Source organism: Poecile atricapillus, chromosome 6 (genome assembly GCF_030490865.1).
Source record: "Poecile atricapillus isolate bPoeAtr1 chromosome 6, bPoeAtr1.hap1, whole genome shotgun sequence".
Taxonomy (NCBI): Eukaryota; Metazoa; Chordata; class Aves; order Passeriformes; family Paridae; genus Poecile; species Poecile atricapillus.
Window position 1 is genome coordinate 38349372 of NC_081254.1, and position 16807 is coordinate 38366178.

Here is a 16807-nt window from a genome sequence, read left to right on the forward strand (position 1 = left end):
AAACAGTTGCTGAAGCAACAGATCTAAGGGAAGAAAGGAAGTAATTCTGAGGTAGGAACTGCATTCTACACAGTTTTTATGGCAAGTTGCCATAATACAGCTCTGTTTCCTGGCCAGTGAAACACGGCTCCTGTGTAAGGCTCTGAGGAGTTCTCAGCACTGCAATGAAGGTTTGTCAGTGCTGGATATTGCTCAGTGCCTCAGTGCTCTTGCTGCCAGTGTTTGGCTGATTCCTGTTTCAGGTTTCCCTCTGATCTGTGGTGTTCCTTTAAGGAGCTGCAATTACACTGCAGTCATCACCACTTTAATATGTCTTTCCTTCATGCCCTGCTTTGTATGGTTGAATAAACCCTTTCTGGGTCACTATTTAATTTGATATGGTCCCCCTCAGTAAAATGATGGAGAAAAGATGAATTAAGGCTCTGTGCTGATCATTATCAATCATGGTTTGTGTGCATTACTTATTGCTCACAGTGCTTTTTGACATTAGCCCTCTCTAACCTCTCTCTTCATGTTAATGCTGCCTGGAGGTCCTTTCCCCTGATGTAGCAGGGGTTATTTATGTAGGTGGTAGTTCTGGGGGGTTTTAAAAGGTCAGCACAATCTCCTCAGGGACTCTATTCACAAAGGAAAAGCTGGCAGAATGTAACTACCAGTTTTCAAATGGTGATTTTAAAAAGGGCTTTTTTTTTGGGGAGGACTTAAGATAGTGAGATGTCAGAGCTCCATTTACACCTTGGAAAAGTACCTGAGTGGCAAAGTAGCCTCTCAGACACACTGCTGCCCTTAAACCAGCATTCACATGTGTGTGAGGAAGGCTTTGGTAGGAAATGCTGTATTTTTATGCTGTCATGAAATACAAATTGTGTTGCAAATACCTTTTTATTGGCTTATATTAGCATAGGCTTGTGTTAAACAGATCTGTTTGGACAGCAAGGTGAAGAAAATCCAGCACTGTGCTTGGATGGCAGAGAAGGCCACCAGGATCCCAGTGTGGGCTGGATCCCAGGAGGGGACTCCTCCATCTGCTTGGCACTCCAAGGCCACATCAACATCTCCAGGGTCTGCCCTGGGAGCTGGGCAGATGGGAGCAAGCAGAGCAGTGGCACCTGTGAGGCTGGAGCAGAGCGTGTGGGAGGGGACAGCAGGGGACCTGTCTGTGCCCTGGGACAGGAGGGGACAGCAGGGGACCTGTCTGTGCCCTGGGACAGGAGGGGACAGCAGGGGACCTGTCTGTGCCCTGGGACAGGAGGGGACAGCACAGGACCTGTCTGTGCCCTGGGACAGGAGGGGACAGCAGAGAACCTGTCTGTGCCCCAGGACAGGAGGGGACAGCAGGGGACAGCACAGGACCTGTCTGTGCCCCAGGACAGGAGGGGACAGCAGAGAACCTGTCTGTGCCCCAGGACAGGAGGGGACAGCAGAGAACCTGTCTGTGCCCCAGGACAGGAGGGGACAGCAGGGGACCTGTCTGTGCCCCAGGACAGGAGGGGACAGCAGGGGACCTGTCTGTGCCCTGGGACAGGAGGGGACAGCACAGGACCTGTCTGTGCCCCAGGACAGGAGGGGACAGCACAGGACCTGTCTGTGCCCTGGGACAGGAGGGGACAGCAGGGGACCTGTCTGTGCCCCGGGACAGGAGGGGACAGCAGGGGACCTGTCTGTGTCCCAGGACAGGAGGGGACAGCACAGGACCTGTCTGTGCCCTGGGACAGGAGGGGACAGCACAGGACCTGTCTGTGCCCTGGGACAGGAGGGGACAGCAGGGGACCTGTCTGTGCCCCAGGACAGGAGGGGACAGCACAGGACCTGTCTGTGTCCCAGGACAGGAGGGGACAGCACAGGACCTGTCTGTGCCCCAGGACAGGAGGGGACAGCACAGGACCTGTCTGTGCCCCAGGACAGGAGGGGACAGCACAGGACCTGTCTGTGTCCCAGGACAGGAGGGGACAGCACAGGACCTGTCTGTGCCCCAGGACAGGAGGGGACAGCAGAGAACCTGTCTGTGCCCCGGGACAGGAGGGGACAGCACAGGACCTGTCTGTGCCCTGGGACAGGAGGGGACAGCACAGGACCTGTCTGTGCCCCAGGACAGGAGGGGACAGCAGGGGACCTGTCTGTGCCCTGGGACAGGAGGGGACAGCAGGGGACCTGTCTGTGCCCTGGGACAGGAGGGGACAGCACAGGACCTGTCTGTGTCCCAGGACAGGAGGGGACAGCACAGGACCTGTCTGTGCCCCGGGACAGGAGGGGACAGCAGAGAACCTGTCTGTGCCCCGGGACAGGAGGGGACAGCAGAGAACCTGTCTGTGCCCTGGGACAGGAGGGGACAGCAGGGGACCTGTCTGTGCCCTGGGACAGGAGGGGACAGCACAGGACCTGTCTGTGTCCCAGGACAGGAGGGGACAGCACAGGACCTGTCTGTGCCCCGGGACAGGAGGGGACAGCAGAGAACCTGTCTGTGCCCCGGGACAGGAGGGGACAGCAGAGAACCTGTCTGTGCCCTGGGACAGGAGGGGACAGCAGGCAGCAGTTGAAGCAAGAGAAAAAAATCTGATTTAATCTGGGAAAAGCTTTCACCATGAGGTTAAACAGCAGGAGACTGGCCCAGAGAAGTTGTGGAATCGCTGTTCTTGGAGGTGCTCAAAACCCAGCTGAATATGACTCTAAGCAATGTGATCTGGTGAAGCCTGTTTTGGTGTTGCATCTTTTGAAGTACCTTTGCCAAAGAGGAAGATAGCAGATGAGAAATGGCACCTTGATAGAAATCATTATCTTGGAGCACATAATTGGCTTACACTATTAGATTTTAAGTTCTGTGTAGTTATTTTTAAAAAGGAAATTACAAAGTTCCCTTTTTTAAATGAAGATTAAATTTGAGCCAATTTTGAATGCTTTTAGCATTTAACTTTTTTTCATTGGTTTCCTTTTGAGTAAGTGTTGACATCTCTGCTTGTAACTGTGCCCTCATGAGCATCACACAAGAGGTCTTACTGGACTGTGGGATTTGTGATTCGGCCATGGATCGTGTTAGGAAGGATTAGAGTGTTTGCTCCATCCCCTGAGTGGTTGCTGGACCTGCAGAAGAGGCTAATCTTTTATTGTTAAAAAAATTTGCAATAAAGTAGATTACTATTTGAAATACAATTATTATGGGGGTGTTTCTGGTTGGTCTTGGCTGCAGTCACGGTGTTTGTGCCTAAGGAGAAGCGGTGGGAGATGAGTCCCTTTTCACTGAGGGGTGCTCAGAAGATGCAGACTGGGCTGGACAGGGCTTGGAACAGCATTGTCTCCTGGAAGGTGTCCTGGAACAGGGTGAAGATCCCTTCCAACCCAAGGCACTCTTTGGTTCTGATTTAAGACAGCCTGGTTTGGTTTGTTGAGGCCCTGCACTGTCTCAGCAGTGTTTAGGACTGAGGACTGTCTGTTTGTAGAGAGGAGAATAAATACACCTGGCCAGTGCCTCAGGAGAGGTTTGGGAGTGTGGTATCTCTGACTGGGGATGCTCTGCTGGGACTGGCAATTTATTCCCAGTAAGGAGTCTTTTGCTACAAAATCACTGGCACCGTTATTGAGGCCTGTGTGGTGCTGTATTCATTCCCAGAGCGCATCAGCCCAGACACACAGGCATTGTTATCAGGGAATAAATAAATAGGATGCAGAATCTTGTGTTTTTATGGGAGGTTGTAGTTTGTGGCAGTAGCTCAGAAGTGGTGCTGAAAAACCCTTCCTTGTATCATGAGCGACATGGACGGGCACGAGCTGAATTGTGCCTTTCTTGCCAGTGGTGCCGTCGTGATGAATGGAATCTTTTACCCTTATTTAAATTCTTAACTTTTGTAGAAATATTGGGTGGCCTGGCTCAGCAAGAGAAATAGCTTTCTAGCAGATCTCACTCATTTTAATTTGATGTAAATCTCTTGATGACATTTTACAGTCCAGGTAAAATTACAAAGAAAACATTTGTGCATAGGCAATAAGAATTTGCTGGTTTAAGCTAAGCATAAATATAGTTGGAAAGCTTTCCTATTTGGTTATCTTTCATCTGTAAACAACTGCCAGGTCTTTTATTAATTTTACATTTAAGTTCGTAACTGCTGCAGGACCAAAAAAATAATTCCAGGGTTTATAAAAGATACAATATCTGTTTTAAAGGTACCTCGGTTTGTGTTCAATGCTTCTTGGTTATAATGTATGGATGAGCTCTGCTTGATTTTTTTTCTCTATGTCAGTACATTGCACTTTCATAGTAATCTTTGCCTAAGGTGATTGGTATTATTCATTTATTTTTCAGTGCAAGTGGTCCAGAAAAGGTTTCATTCGAACAAGATGGTGTATTACTGATTGGTAAGTTACACCTTGAAGTTGTTCCTGATTACATTTGTTTTATGTATGTTTGTTAACAACTTGTACAAGAAGGTGTTTCAGTGTGTAGATGGGTGTGTTCATAGAGCAGGTTGGTTCCACACTGTCACTGTTACCTGCTGGAGCTGCAGTGCTCAGGACATGGTACCGATGCACAGCCAGGTGTGCTGCTGCTGCTGCTCACACAGCATTGCTGCTGCATTGCTGCTGCTGCTCACACAGCATTGCTGCTGCATTGCTGCTGCTGCTCACACTGCATTGCTGCTGCATTGCTGCTGCTGCTGCTCACACAGCATTGCTGCTGCATTGCTGCTGCTGCTCACACAGCATTGCTGCTGCATTGCTGCTGCTGCTCACACAGCATTGCTGTGCATTGCTGCTGCTGCTCACACAGCATTGCTGCTGCATTGCTGCTGCTGCTCACACAGCATTGCTGCTGCATTGCTGCTGCTGCTCACACAGCATTGCTGCTGCATTGCTGCTGCTGCTCACACAGCATTGCTGCTGCATTGCTGCTGCTGCTCACACAGCATTGCTGCTGCATTGCTGCTGCTGCTCACACAGCATTGCTGCTGCATTGCTGCTGCTGCTCACACAGCATTGCTGGTGCATTGCTGCTGCTGCTCACACAGCATTGCTGGTGCATTGCTGCTGCTGCTCACACAGCATTGCTGCTGCTGCTCACACAGCATTGCTGGTGCATTGCTGCACCCTTGGTGCAGTCACAGGAGCCTCTGGCTCAGGGACAGCCCAGAGCCTGTGCCAGAGCACGGGGGTCAGGCTCAGCGTGGCGCTGCCACTGTCCCTGCTGCTGGCACTGCTGCACTGCTGCTGCCGCTGCCACTGCTGCCGCTGTCCCTGCTGCCCCTGCTGCTGCTGCCACTGCTGCTGCTGCCACTGCTGCCACTGCTGCCACTGCTGCCGCTGCTGCCACTGCTGCTGCTGCCGCTGCTGCTGCCGCTGCTGCTGCCCTGCTGCCTCTGCTGCACTGCTGCTGCTGCCACTGCTACCACTGCTTCACTACTGCTGCTGCCGCTGTTCCTGCTGCTGCTGCTGCCGCTGTTCCTGCTGCTGCTGCTGCCACTGCTGCACTGTCCCTGCTGCTGCTGCCACTGCTGCACTGTCCCTGCTGCTGCCACTGCTGTCCCTGCTGCTGCTGCCACTGTCCCTGTTGCCTCCACTGCAGTGCTGCACTGCTGCTGCTGCTGTCCCTGCTGCTGCCGCCACTGTACTGCTGCTGCCTCCACTGTCCGTGCCGCTGCACTGCTGCTGCTGCCACCACTGCGCTGCTGCTGCTGCTGCTGCCACCACTGCACTGCTGCTGCTGCTGCCACCACTGCACTGCTGCTGCTGCTGCTGTCACTGCACTGCGCTGCTGCTGCCACCACTGCACTGCTGCTGCTGGGGCTTGGCAGCATCCCACAGTGTCAGGCACCACAGCCTGGCTGTGTGCAGCTCTCACCTCTGGGCTCCTGCTGAAGGATCTTGTTCTATGGGCACTGCTTCAGATTTCCCTAAGCCTGCCTGGAAATCTGACCTTGCTTCTGCACCATGTAGTCCTGGTTTTGGTCTTTGCTGCTTACTTGTGTTATAGTAACCTACGTGTACGTGACCATTCAGCACTTTTCCCTTCCTCATGTGGCTGTTTCATGTCTCATGACTGAAAGCTTGATTTTGAAATCTCATAAGTGTTCGTATAGGCTGACTTGTGAGTACTGAAGTGTTCTGGCTTTCTTGGCATAAGCACATTTATTTAATTAAGCAGTCTATGGAAACAGGAAAGGTACCAGTTTTTTTCCTTTTATAGACTCCTGACCCAGGAATTGGGCAGGCAGTTGTGTGATAATGTAGGTTTATGTTAATTTTTCCAGATCCATATGTGCAGGGTGCGATTCCAGCACCAGACAATTACAGAAGTGGGTATTAACATCAGATGCTAATCCAGCCTTTGCTCTTGTATCTTCACTTCCCTAGGTTCTGTCTCTTCTGTCCTCTGGGATTTCCTCTCTGCTGAAATAAATGGCACAAATTTATTTTCAGGCCTTTCCAAGAAAAAAATATTCTTCAGAGACAGATTTAAATGTAATGTTTTCTTGTGAGGGTATTAAAAAAGGAAAGTCCTTGGCTGTAGTGGATGTTTGGGTGAGTGTCTGTCAAGGGTGTGTTGGGCAGTGAGAATGAGGAACCTCACATCTTCTCCTAGTCTGTACTGAGCTGAGCCATGGTGGTAGTTCTTTCTGGAATAATTTGTAATTATGATCTACATGATCTAACAAGGTCTCAGATGTTTCTAATGGGAAATTGAAGGGGTGAGATACTACGAACAACTTCTGAAGAATGAAAGTGAAATACTATGGAAAATACAGGGGGTTATAAAATACTCCTAATGAGGTCTGAGTGTGACACCTCAGGCTGTGATGAGTGTTTGCACCCAATCCCTGTGCACATGAACAAAGTTCTGCCCATTTTCATAATCATGAAAACCAATTTCTTAAATCATAACTTTTGATCAGTGCATTTCTACTTTCTAATAGGTCAATAAAAATAGAGCCCAGGCACTTGTTGTTAGTACTTCTGTTGAGTCCTTGAAAGGAACTATTCATTTTCCCTACCTAGGAACAAATTGTTACAGAATGCACCTCATGCCAAAAACAGGGAGCTCCCAAAAAACCAGAAAAGTGACCTTAACAGACTTCAGAGAACTGTCCTTTTCCTCCTCCTCTGTGATCAGTGGTCTGCCCCCATTGAGTTTCTCTGTGAAACCAGATTTTTCAAATCCATTATTCTTCATTAATTACCTTTAGTGTGGACAAAGAGTTAAAGAATCCTGGGGCACACATGACTTTTCACATGAAAAAATGAAAGAGAACTACATAATTGCATGTACTCTTATTTTGCAGGGTTTTTTTAGTAGTATCTTGACTATGAGGTGAAGGTGTTTGTTTCTATTCCAGTAGTTCTCAGTGTTTTAGCAAGTGCAAGGTAGTGCACCGAATGCATTCCAGTCTTAAATATAGCTAACATACATAGTTCATATTTGCTAGGGAGAATGGAGTAAAGAATGTACTTACAATATTTAGGTAGAGCACCAACCTTGGGAATGTTTGCAAGTGTATCAGTGGTCAGAATCAGCAGCCAGAATCGTTTTGAGATTTTCGAGGAAGCAGTATTGTTGGAAGGTGATAGTCAGGGAAATGCAAAGCATTGCACTTTGAGAGGAGAATTTAAAAGCACCAATACTATTTTGGGAATAACTGACTCATTACCCCTGCTGTAGAAAAGGATCAAGGGAGAAGGAATTGAATATGGATCATTATTATCTCTGATATGTGTTAATAGGTAGATCCTGTGAAGGACACGAAGGGAGAAGGCCCAGTAATTATTTATGTGAGTGCTGCCAAGGCCTGTGATAGAGTGTTTGGCTTTGTGTGCTGTGCTCTAGCTGCACTGGAAAGAGGACAGGGGGTCAGCAATGGTGGAAGTGTTTGGGTAGGGGGTGAGAAACCTTGGCTGACCACAGCAGTGAAACTGGTTGCTGTCAGCCCTTCAGAAGGGGCAGAAATCAGTTTAATTTGCAGGAAAATAGGTAATATGATGAAAATTTGAGTTTAAGGACACAGAAGTTGCAGGTGGAAAGTCCTTCATCGGTGGATTTTAAGAGCAAACATGTTTTAGACACATGTAGGTGGATTATAAATAGCTTTACACCTCGGGTGAGCTGGTGACGTGGGACCATCCCTGTCCTACAGAGATTCTTTGTTTGTCCTTCAGACAGACAGGACTGGGTATCTCAAGCTGTCATGTGTTGTAGCTTTGTGACCATTCTCTCTCTAAGGAGGTTAGTGGGACTGCTCTCCATCAGTGTGGGTTCACTGCACGGGATGTGCTGTTCCCTTCAGCCAGAGATTTTCACCAGGATCTTTGTGCTGAGTGGCCTCTGTGTCTGACCATGCTCTCACTGTTCTCACTGCCATTATTGCTGTGTCCAGGTCCATTCCCAGCTCTGCTGTGCTCTGGGAAACCTCCCTGAGCATAGCTTGGGCTTTCTCCTTGATGTCTGTCTCAGCCAGAGCCTGTCCATGCTCTCACTGGCAGGCTCTGGGCATTTCTGGCCAAAGCAGATTTGTGCTCCTGGGGTCTCAGGCATGGTCCCAGAGCAGCAGCAGGTGTCCTGTTCCAGCTGGGGGTGGTGTATTGGCTGCTGCTGTCTCAGCATTCTCCTCACAGGGACAGATGAGGAGTTTCAGTGATGTGATTTGCCTTGATGTCAGTACCATTCTCCCCTCAGTAGCTTTTCCTCTTGTTTATTGCAAAGCCATAGTTCTCCACACTTACCTGCAGCTTTGAAACTGGAAGCTGTTTGTTTACACATTAAATTTTGTTTAAAAAATATTTTAGTGAGAAGGTACTGCCTGATTTCTGGAATTGTAACTGACAAATAGCTTTTCATTTTCATTTTATACATCCTTTATGCAAAAGACTTGGAGTCTTACCTGTAGATGAGCTGTAAGTTTGATGGCAGTCTGACAATTTTCAGATAATAGCTTGATCTACACAGTTCTTGTGAGTAAATATTAAGGTAACCTAACAGTGAATGCAGTAAGTGCTGTGTTGAATGCTTTGCTGATGCAACAAATGGTTTTTTTTTTTTCTTTTATCCTGAATCATTTTATTTTTTTCCTTTTTTTTGTCATAGTGCCTTTGACTTGGTAAACATTCATCTTTTCCATGATGCTTCCAATTTAATTGCTTGGGAAACAAGCCCATCGGTTTACTCAGGAATACGGCATAAGGCTCTTGGCTATGTACTTGATAGGTATGTATTAGCCTTTCCTGGCCTCTTTCAATCTCTGTGTTCATAAGCAGCATATGAAAGATGTTTCAAATGGCACACTCAGAAATGTAGAGGGTTTTATTCTGTCATCTGAAAGTGGTTACTGCTTGCCAGAGTTTTCTAGACAGTGCTGATTACAGATCACTTTGTGACACTTATTCTTTAAAGCCAAGTTACTGATCTCGGGGAACCACTCTGGAGTCACCAGAATTGCAGAGTAGGAACCACACTTATTTTCTAAATGTGTTAGGTAGATTAGCTTATTTTTAGACTGCATGGACCCTAATGAAGCCATTCAAGTGCATCTCCAGTTACAGAATAACAGAATCATTCCAGTTGGAAGCGACCTCTGGGAGTTCCTTGTTCATTCCCCCTGCTCAGATCAGGGCTGGCTTCCAACAGCTTGTTCAGCTGAGCTTTGAGCAGCTCCAGCGTGGTGGTTTGTAGCTCCTCTGGGCCACACATTGCTGTGTTTGACTACCCTCGCTGGGAAACTCTCTGTCCCTGTTATCCAGCCAGAATTTTCCCCAAAGTGGTTTGTGTCCATCGCCTGGATCTTCTGGCATGCACTGCTGAACAGAGTCTGGCTTCTTCCTCTCTGTAACTACCAAACAGATAAAGCCAGCAGCAGAGTCCTCATGTAGACAACTTCTCTGCAGCCTGAACAAACCCAAGTCTTTCAGCCTCTCCTCATGGGTCCCTCCACACGGAGCTGCTGTGCTTTAATCTCCAGCAGCTGGGTCCAGCAGGCAGTGCAGCATTGGTGTATGGTCACCATAGGTTCAGTATCCATATGGGTTCTAGTGGTGTTACAGAGCTCGTTCATCTGATGAGTGGTACAATGCAGAGGAGTCCCAAAAACACCCAGAAATTTACGGCTGCCCCAATTATTAAGTCAGGAAAGAGACAGCTTTCTCTTGAGTAAGAAAAGAATGTTTCTGTGTGGGCATTGCTGTGCTGGCAGAGTAAACAGGTATTTCTCTAAGGAGATGCCAGTCAGCTTCATGTTTGCCTGAGAACAGAGCTTTAACGTGTCTCTTCAGAGCAGCCGTGGCACACACTGCGATCCGTGGCACAATGGGGAGCTTAAAACAAACTGCAGAGCCTGGCAGGAATACAAAAGCAGAGCACTGTGCTCTGTTTTCCTGCTCTGCTGTCCCGTGGCCATGTGCCAGGCTGCTGGGCTCAGAGGACTCTTTAACAAGACCCCAGTGAGTGTGGGACCACGGCTGCTGTTCGCTGGAGCAAGGGCTGGGGGAGGGCCAGTGTCACCTCTGTCCTTCCCCAGAGTGAGGAATGGGGCTCCCAGCCCAGCCAGGGGTGCAGAGCTCCATCCTGCTGCCCCAGCAGCCTTTTGGCTGAGGCCACATCTCTGGCAAGGGCTGCGGGGAGGGGAACCCGGGCTCATGGGGAACCACTGCCCAGAAGAGTCTGCTGAGCCTCTGCTGCCTGGCATCTGCTCACTGCCTCCCGTGCATGGCACAGGGGAACAGATCCCTGTCCACCAGCAGCTCTTCTGGCTCTCTCTGGCAGCAGCCTGCAAGTTACAGACACTCCTGAACAAAGCAGTTCATGTGCTGGAAAATATCTCACTGCCGTTTTTCACCATGTAGCTTTTCACTGGAAAAGGTCCTGAAATGTTGCAGAGGAGTGTAAATGCCTTTCCAGCCGTGTTCTTTCTCAAGATTCCTTCCTCTCTGTGGGTTTTCTGTCCTCCAAGGGTGGGGTAGGTGGGATAGTAGAGACTGCCTTTCCCCTAGCAGGGATCTCTCCAAACAGGAATCTACCATCACCTTTGGGATGATCCAAGGGTGCACAGGAAAAAACCAGTATTGCCTTTGTCTTGCAAAACCTGCTCAAACCATTTGAAAATGCTGGAGGCACTTGGAAGGTTTGCATAGGTAACATACATATATATATAAATATATATATAAATATATATATATAAATATATGAAAGATCCCTGATTTACAGAACAGGGACTTGGGAGGATCAGGATCTGCTCTTGGTGCAGTCTGAGTGCATTTTCTTGAGTTCTGTTGCATAGAGCAGTATGGGATTTTTATTTCATTTTTTCGTGGCTCCATTGGTCTCCTCTCCTTTCCTAATGCTTTGCATTAGGGAAACCCGTGCAAACCTTTTGCATTATTTATTGCAGACTTTTTGCAGCATACAGTGTGCTTCATTAGCTAATTTTGGCTTTGGACCTCCCACGATGCCCTGGCAAGGGTAAGGTAATGAGACTGTAGTAAGAGTGTCAGCTGTGGGTCAGGGATGTCACGATGGTATATCATTAAAATGTGACACTGCCAAAACTGCCCCAGCTCGGCTGTCCTTAGAAAAGAAGGGCTTGGGTTTGGGTTGCACAGTGGCACAGCGAGCTCGCCGTGCATGAATTGTTCATTTTGGGGGAGCAGCCAGCCGCAGATCCGGACCTCCACAGTGCAGTGATGGGCTGGGGGCACAAAGGGGGAGTTCTGTAGAGCAGTGAATAATGGGAAGCCCCTTTCATCGGCAGGACTAACCTTTTGGCAGCCACCAGCACACTCTATTCTGATCTGCTGATTGGGGAGGACAATACACTGAAGCTTACTTTGAATGAATGCTGCCACCAACAGTGTCCCCATTCAGGGGCTTTGGGAACCATCTTTGGCCATTGTCCCCCAGCACTCCCTCAGACAGCAGGAAAAGGGAAAGTGAGAGCAGCTATAGGGGGAAAAGTACTTCTTTTCTTGGCTTTAATCTCTCTTTAAAGCTTCATAGATCTACATTTCCAGCTGAGCTACTGGAACTATGCAGTGTCAGATAAATACAGAAGAGAGAGGTTTCAAGCTGAGCTTTCAAATCCCCTTATCTGCATGAACTAATAATGCAGATTTAGTGCTGTTAAAAACAGAGACTGATAAGTCTTTTCCTTTAAAGCCTTTAAACTGCTAAAGAGCATTTAACAGCGATGCAGTTCAAACCCAATGAACAATGCTGAGAAGGAAAACAGTTTAATGAGCTAAACCTTCACTGAATGAAACAGAAACACCTTCTCACAGTTGATTTAGGTCACTGTGGGAGTCAGTGAAAGCTCAGTTGTGTTCACGCTGCATCTTCATAAACATGAGTTATGTACAGCCTTTTATCTGGGCAACAGCTACCACAGGAGTTTGGGATGCAAACCAGAAGAGGGTTTGCAAATAAAGCTCAAATGCATCAGTTTAACTGTTCAGATTGCCAGGGAAGTTGCTATCTCCAAAATTATTTTAGCCACAATTTTTCAGCGCATAAGAAAAATGCTGTACAACATCATAGCATTGGTAAGCAGGGGAAAATCGGGGGAAAACCAAGGAAAAAGCATCGGGGGAATGATACAAAGTTATGCTGCAAGTTTTTTCCTGGGGAAATCTGTTAGTAATCCTAATAGTATGTTTGAGGAGTAGAAAGGTTTGTTCTTTTAGCTTTAATAAAGCTTATGTTTTAATAAAGTTAATCCTGAAGTGTTTTAGCTTTAATAGCATTAAAATTAATTAAACAGAAAGAAGAACACTTTTAAAGGCAGCTCACTGGTATGTGCTGAGCCAGATTACATTTAATATTTGCCATTTAGCAAGGGAAAGATGTGATGTCAGATTGTTGCTTTAAATCCAAGAGGATTGGAATCACACTGTTGTTAAACAAACATTTGTTTGTATCTTTAGAAATACATACACAGCGTATATGTAGAAAATTGAGGTGTCTGATGAGTGTCTGACAGCACCAGTGCAAACCCAAACTGAGCCCCCAGAAGTCAGTTACGTTGTTCCAGGGACACACAGGTCTGCAGTCAAAGCTGAATTTGCTTTAAAATGAGATAAGAACATTTCCTTAATATTTTGTGGGGGAAAAAAAATTCTTCAAAGCCCATTTGGATAATTCCTATGTACAGTTAGCCCCATTTGTATAATATTTGTCTTTTTGTATTTTCTGGAGTTGAAGGGTGTAAGCTGTAGGTGAGACTGAGAGAGGAAAATAGTTTATATTTTGGTTTAATTTTTCACACATCTGTTGTAACTAATGCTTGTGCACATTTCATATTAATTAACCATATTGGCATATTAGTCATGTCCTGTAGCCACTCGATGGGGAGAAGTGTGAATGCAACAGCCAGGCTGGGGAATGAGGGAAAAGCTGCAGGATGGGGCCCTTCAAGAGTGGAGAGTTTGGGAAGGACAGGACATGAGGTGTTAGCCTGATCCCTGACTCTTGGTGTGCCAGCCATCCAAACTTCCTGAAATTATCTCCAGCATTGAGATCCATAAAATGAGTGTGGTTTTTTTAATGAAAGTGACAGTGCTCTTCTGTTTTCCTATTGAAATGTTCCCTGGCCTAGTTCAACAGAAACATTTTTACATTACAACTGTGAAATCTTGGCATAAAGCTCCCCTTTGTGCCCTTCATTATTTTCTCACAAATATAGTCCATTGTCACATAGCTGAAGTTAATTTGATCAACATTGGGACATTTAACTTTTATGTCCGGTCAAAGGAGCTGTTTCATGCTGATTTTCAGTATTGAAAAGAAATGATTGCCAGAAAAATAATGTTACTATTAACAATTCAGAGCAATTAGTTTCCCAGGGAGAGGCGATGTGATGCACCGGCTCCACACAACTATTCTTTGTCATTTTATGGATGCTCATCAGTCAACTGTCACCTCTTCTCAAAGACCCCTCCAATCTAAATGTTTCTCTTTGGGCTTTTCCCAGAACTAACAGCTGAATGAGCAAAAGAAAAGCCACTTAGTTTCTAGGCAAAGGAAAACTTTGCTCTAAAGATCTGGGTCATTTGGGAAGATCCTCAAAGCAGCTCGATTTAGGAGGGCTTGGGATTTTTTTTGTTTTGGTGTGGTTTTGTTTTTACCTTATTTGTTTTTTGCCACAGTGATTTTAACATGAGCCTTCAAATGAGTAGTGAAATTTCTGTGTATTCAGATAGAAAGCACTCTCAGGGCAAATAAACCTTCCAGCCAAATGTCTTCTAACAAAGGTTTAAACCCCTGGATCACATTCAAATCGACAGCTTTTCATTAAACACCCAAAGCTCAGCTCATTAAGATTCAGTCATTCTCCCCCTTAAAGGAAGGTTAAGTGCTCTCAAAATTAGCGTGTTTGGATAATATGCTCTTTAAAGAGTAAATCCAGCAAAATTGTCTTGTTACTTTCAGCCTGTCAAATACAACCAAAGTCACTTTTACTTGCTCCTTGTTTTTCTGCTGGCTTGAGCTTTGGCATCTTCGATGCAATTGTCAAAAATTCAACTCGTGTGTCCTTCCTCTCTGCACAGACACATTGTGAATTTTATTTGGGTTATATTTTTAGCAGGAAAATATTTTTGTACTGGAACGCATTGTAATGGAAAGCATACACCAGTATCATTTTAAGGACACAATAAATGCAATTCCATATTAAGTGAATTAAAATTTTTGGTCATCCTAGTCAGTAATTTTGATTTTATTTTATTTTTCTCTTCTTTTTGGCATTATAAGCTGAACAGGTTGTAATAAATTTTCAGTGTTCATTATTCAAATGGTAAATATCTGATTTTTCTCTTATGATAAATCTGTGTGAACATTACCAGGTTTGGAAGCAAAGATCTGAAATGCAGAATCCAGAACTTTAGATACTTGCAGGTATCACAGAGAAAGGTGTCATTTACAGAAGAAATAGAGTACATGCACTAAGGCAGTTTTTGCTGTACCTGGCCAGTGTGAATAGAATTGTGGCTCTTTCAGAAGAAATGCTGCAGGTAAAGCTCCAAGGATTCCTGGAGAGGTTGTAGCCAGTCGTTTACCCACACAGTCCCTGTCCAGCAGTGTGCATATGGATCACAGCACTCAGAGCCTCCACCTCATCTTCCCGAAGGGCTTTTCTCCTTTTTTGCCCCTTTTCCAGTCCAGGATCTCCTGCAGCTGCCCTGGTGGCTGCTGTGTCCTTCTGGCAGGGTGGAAGTGCTGTGAGCAGGGTTTGCTCCAACAGTCCTGCTCCCACCAGCACGTGTGAAATTAAACGTGATGCAAGAAAAGAGAATGCCTCTTAAAAAGGAAATGATTGCAAGTAACTTGTTGCCTGCTTGATTTTGCTCAGAAAGTGGCTTTATATGAGAATGTCCAGAGCACATCACATTCTCATTGAGTTATATTTCTTTTTTCTGCAATCTGTTCCTTAGAGAGCCTGGAGCTGGACAAAGTTGAGTCATTAGTGTCCAGCTAAAGGTGACACTGACATCAGCATCCATTGTGGTCTGTGCCTTTTCAAATCTCCTATCCTATAGCCATATCTTCTAGGATAGCTGTGATTCAATTAAGAAGAATCTATATGGGCTGTTGATCCAATTCTTATTCATTTGCAGAGAAATGAAAATAAATTTCTGCTGTGATTTTATTTACAATGCGAGCTGTGAGCTGATGCTGTGAGCTGATGGCTATAAAATGGAGAAGGGCTGAAAGAGCTCCATCCTGCTCCCCCTGGAGCCTGTGGGCACCAGGCCAGGAGCCACCTTGGAGATTTGGGCTCCCATAAGGTGGGAGCAGGTTGTGGGCTCTGCATCCTGTGCTCCACGTCCTGGAGAGATTCAGATCATCCCTAACAGGGAAATACTCAGCTGGGAGGGACAGTGCTTCCAGCCCCTGCTTTGAGAGCTGGAGAGGTTGAGGCTGGCTGGGCAGACACTGCCCAGGGCTGCAGAGGTCAGTCCATCTTGCTGCCTCACCTGTTGTGGAGCTTCTTTATCTTCATTCCATCAGTGCTGGGTTTAAAATGCAGCCAAGACGAGGCAGTTTCTCACTGCAACAAGGAAATGGGTCCTGCTGCTTTTATATCCACTAGAATTTTCATTGTTCAAACTTCATGTTGACAGCTCTTAACTTTTTTGATCACCGTGCTCTTTGGCAAGAGGGTTGTTCCCTTCTCTTTAGCACTTCAAAGGTTTCTGTCCTCACCCCCTTTTTGTTCCCTCTCTTAGCTCTTGGTGCTTCACTGTAGTGTGATTTTCAAAGGGATAATGTAAAATTGGTTCCTCATGAGCTTTTCTCAGCACCGAGCATTGTTGAGTCCTTTGTTAGTGAATTCTCTGTATCTGAGCCATTTGCATTGCCCTTTTCTAGAAACATTTGGGTTTATTTTGAATTCACAGTTGCCCTGAGCCCAGCCTGCAGGTCCCCATCAGTGGCAGCTCTGTGTGGATGAGTGGCCTGTGTCCTGTCACCATCTGCTGCCTGTCCAGCCATCGGAGGAGATGGACCTGGAAAAGATACAAATCTGGCAAAATTCCTTAACCATGGCACTGCTGTTCCTATCGATTACCTGTTCAGGACAGACAGTGTCTTTAGTCTGAGTTTCTCTCAATATGTCACTAAAAATACTTTACTCAGCCTTAACAATGGATCAGCATCCTGCTGCCACATATCCTGGTCATTTCTGTCTCACTGTTTGTGGTTTGGACACTGAGTGACTGCAGCATTTTGGCTTTGCTCCCCACATTTGAGCCCTGTGGAACAAAAAGCAGGAATTGGGATGTCTTGGGCTTCATGCAGAATGAAAGGGCAGTTACCTGCTGTCTGCTGAGCACCAAGTGTCACCAGCAC

General features: G+C 46.5%; 1 protein-coding gene across 3 annotated transcripts in view; it reads left to right on the forward strand.

Annotated features, from left to right (window-relative positions):
- Positions 1–16807, forward strand: part of INPP5A (inositol polyphosphate-5-phosphatase A) — a 196538-nt gene that overhangs the window by 111114 nt on the left and 68617 nt on the right. For all 3 annotated transcript variants that reach the window (XM_058841027.1, XM_058841029.1, XM_058841028.1), the window contains exons 7-8: positions 4295–4347; positions 9062–9181. In XM_058841027.1, the coding sequence (XP_058697010.1) occupies positions 4295–4347; positions 9062–9181 (173 nt within the window). The remainder of the gene's footprint in view (positions 1–4294; positions 4348–9061; positions 9182–16807) is intronic.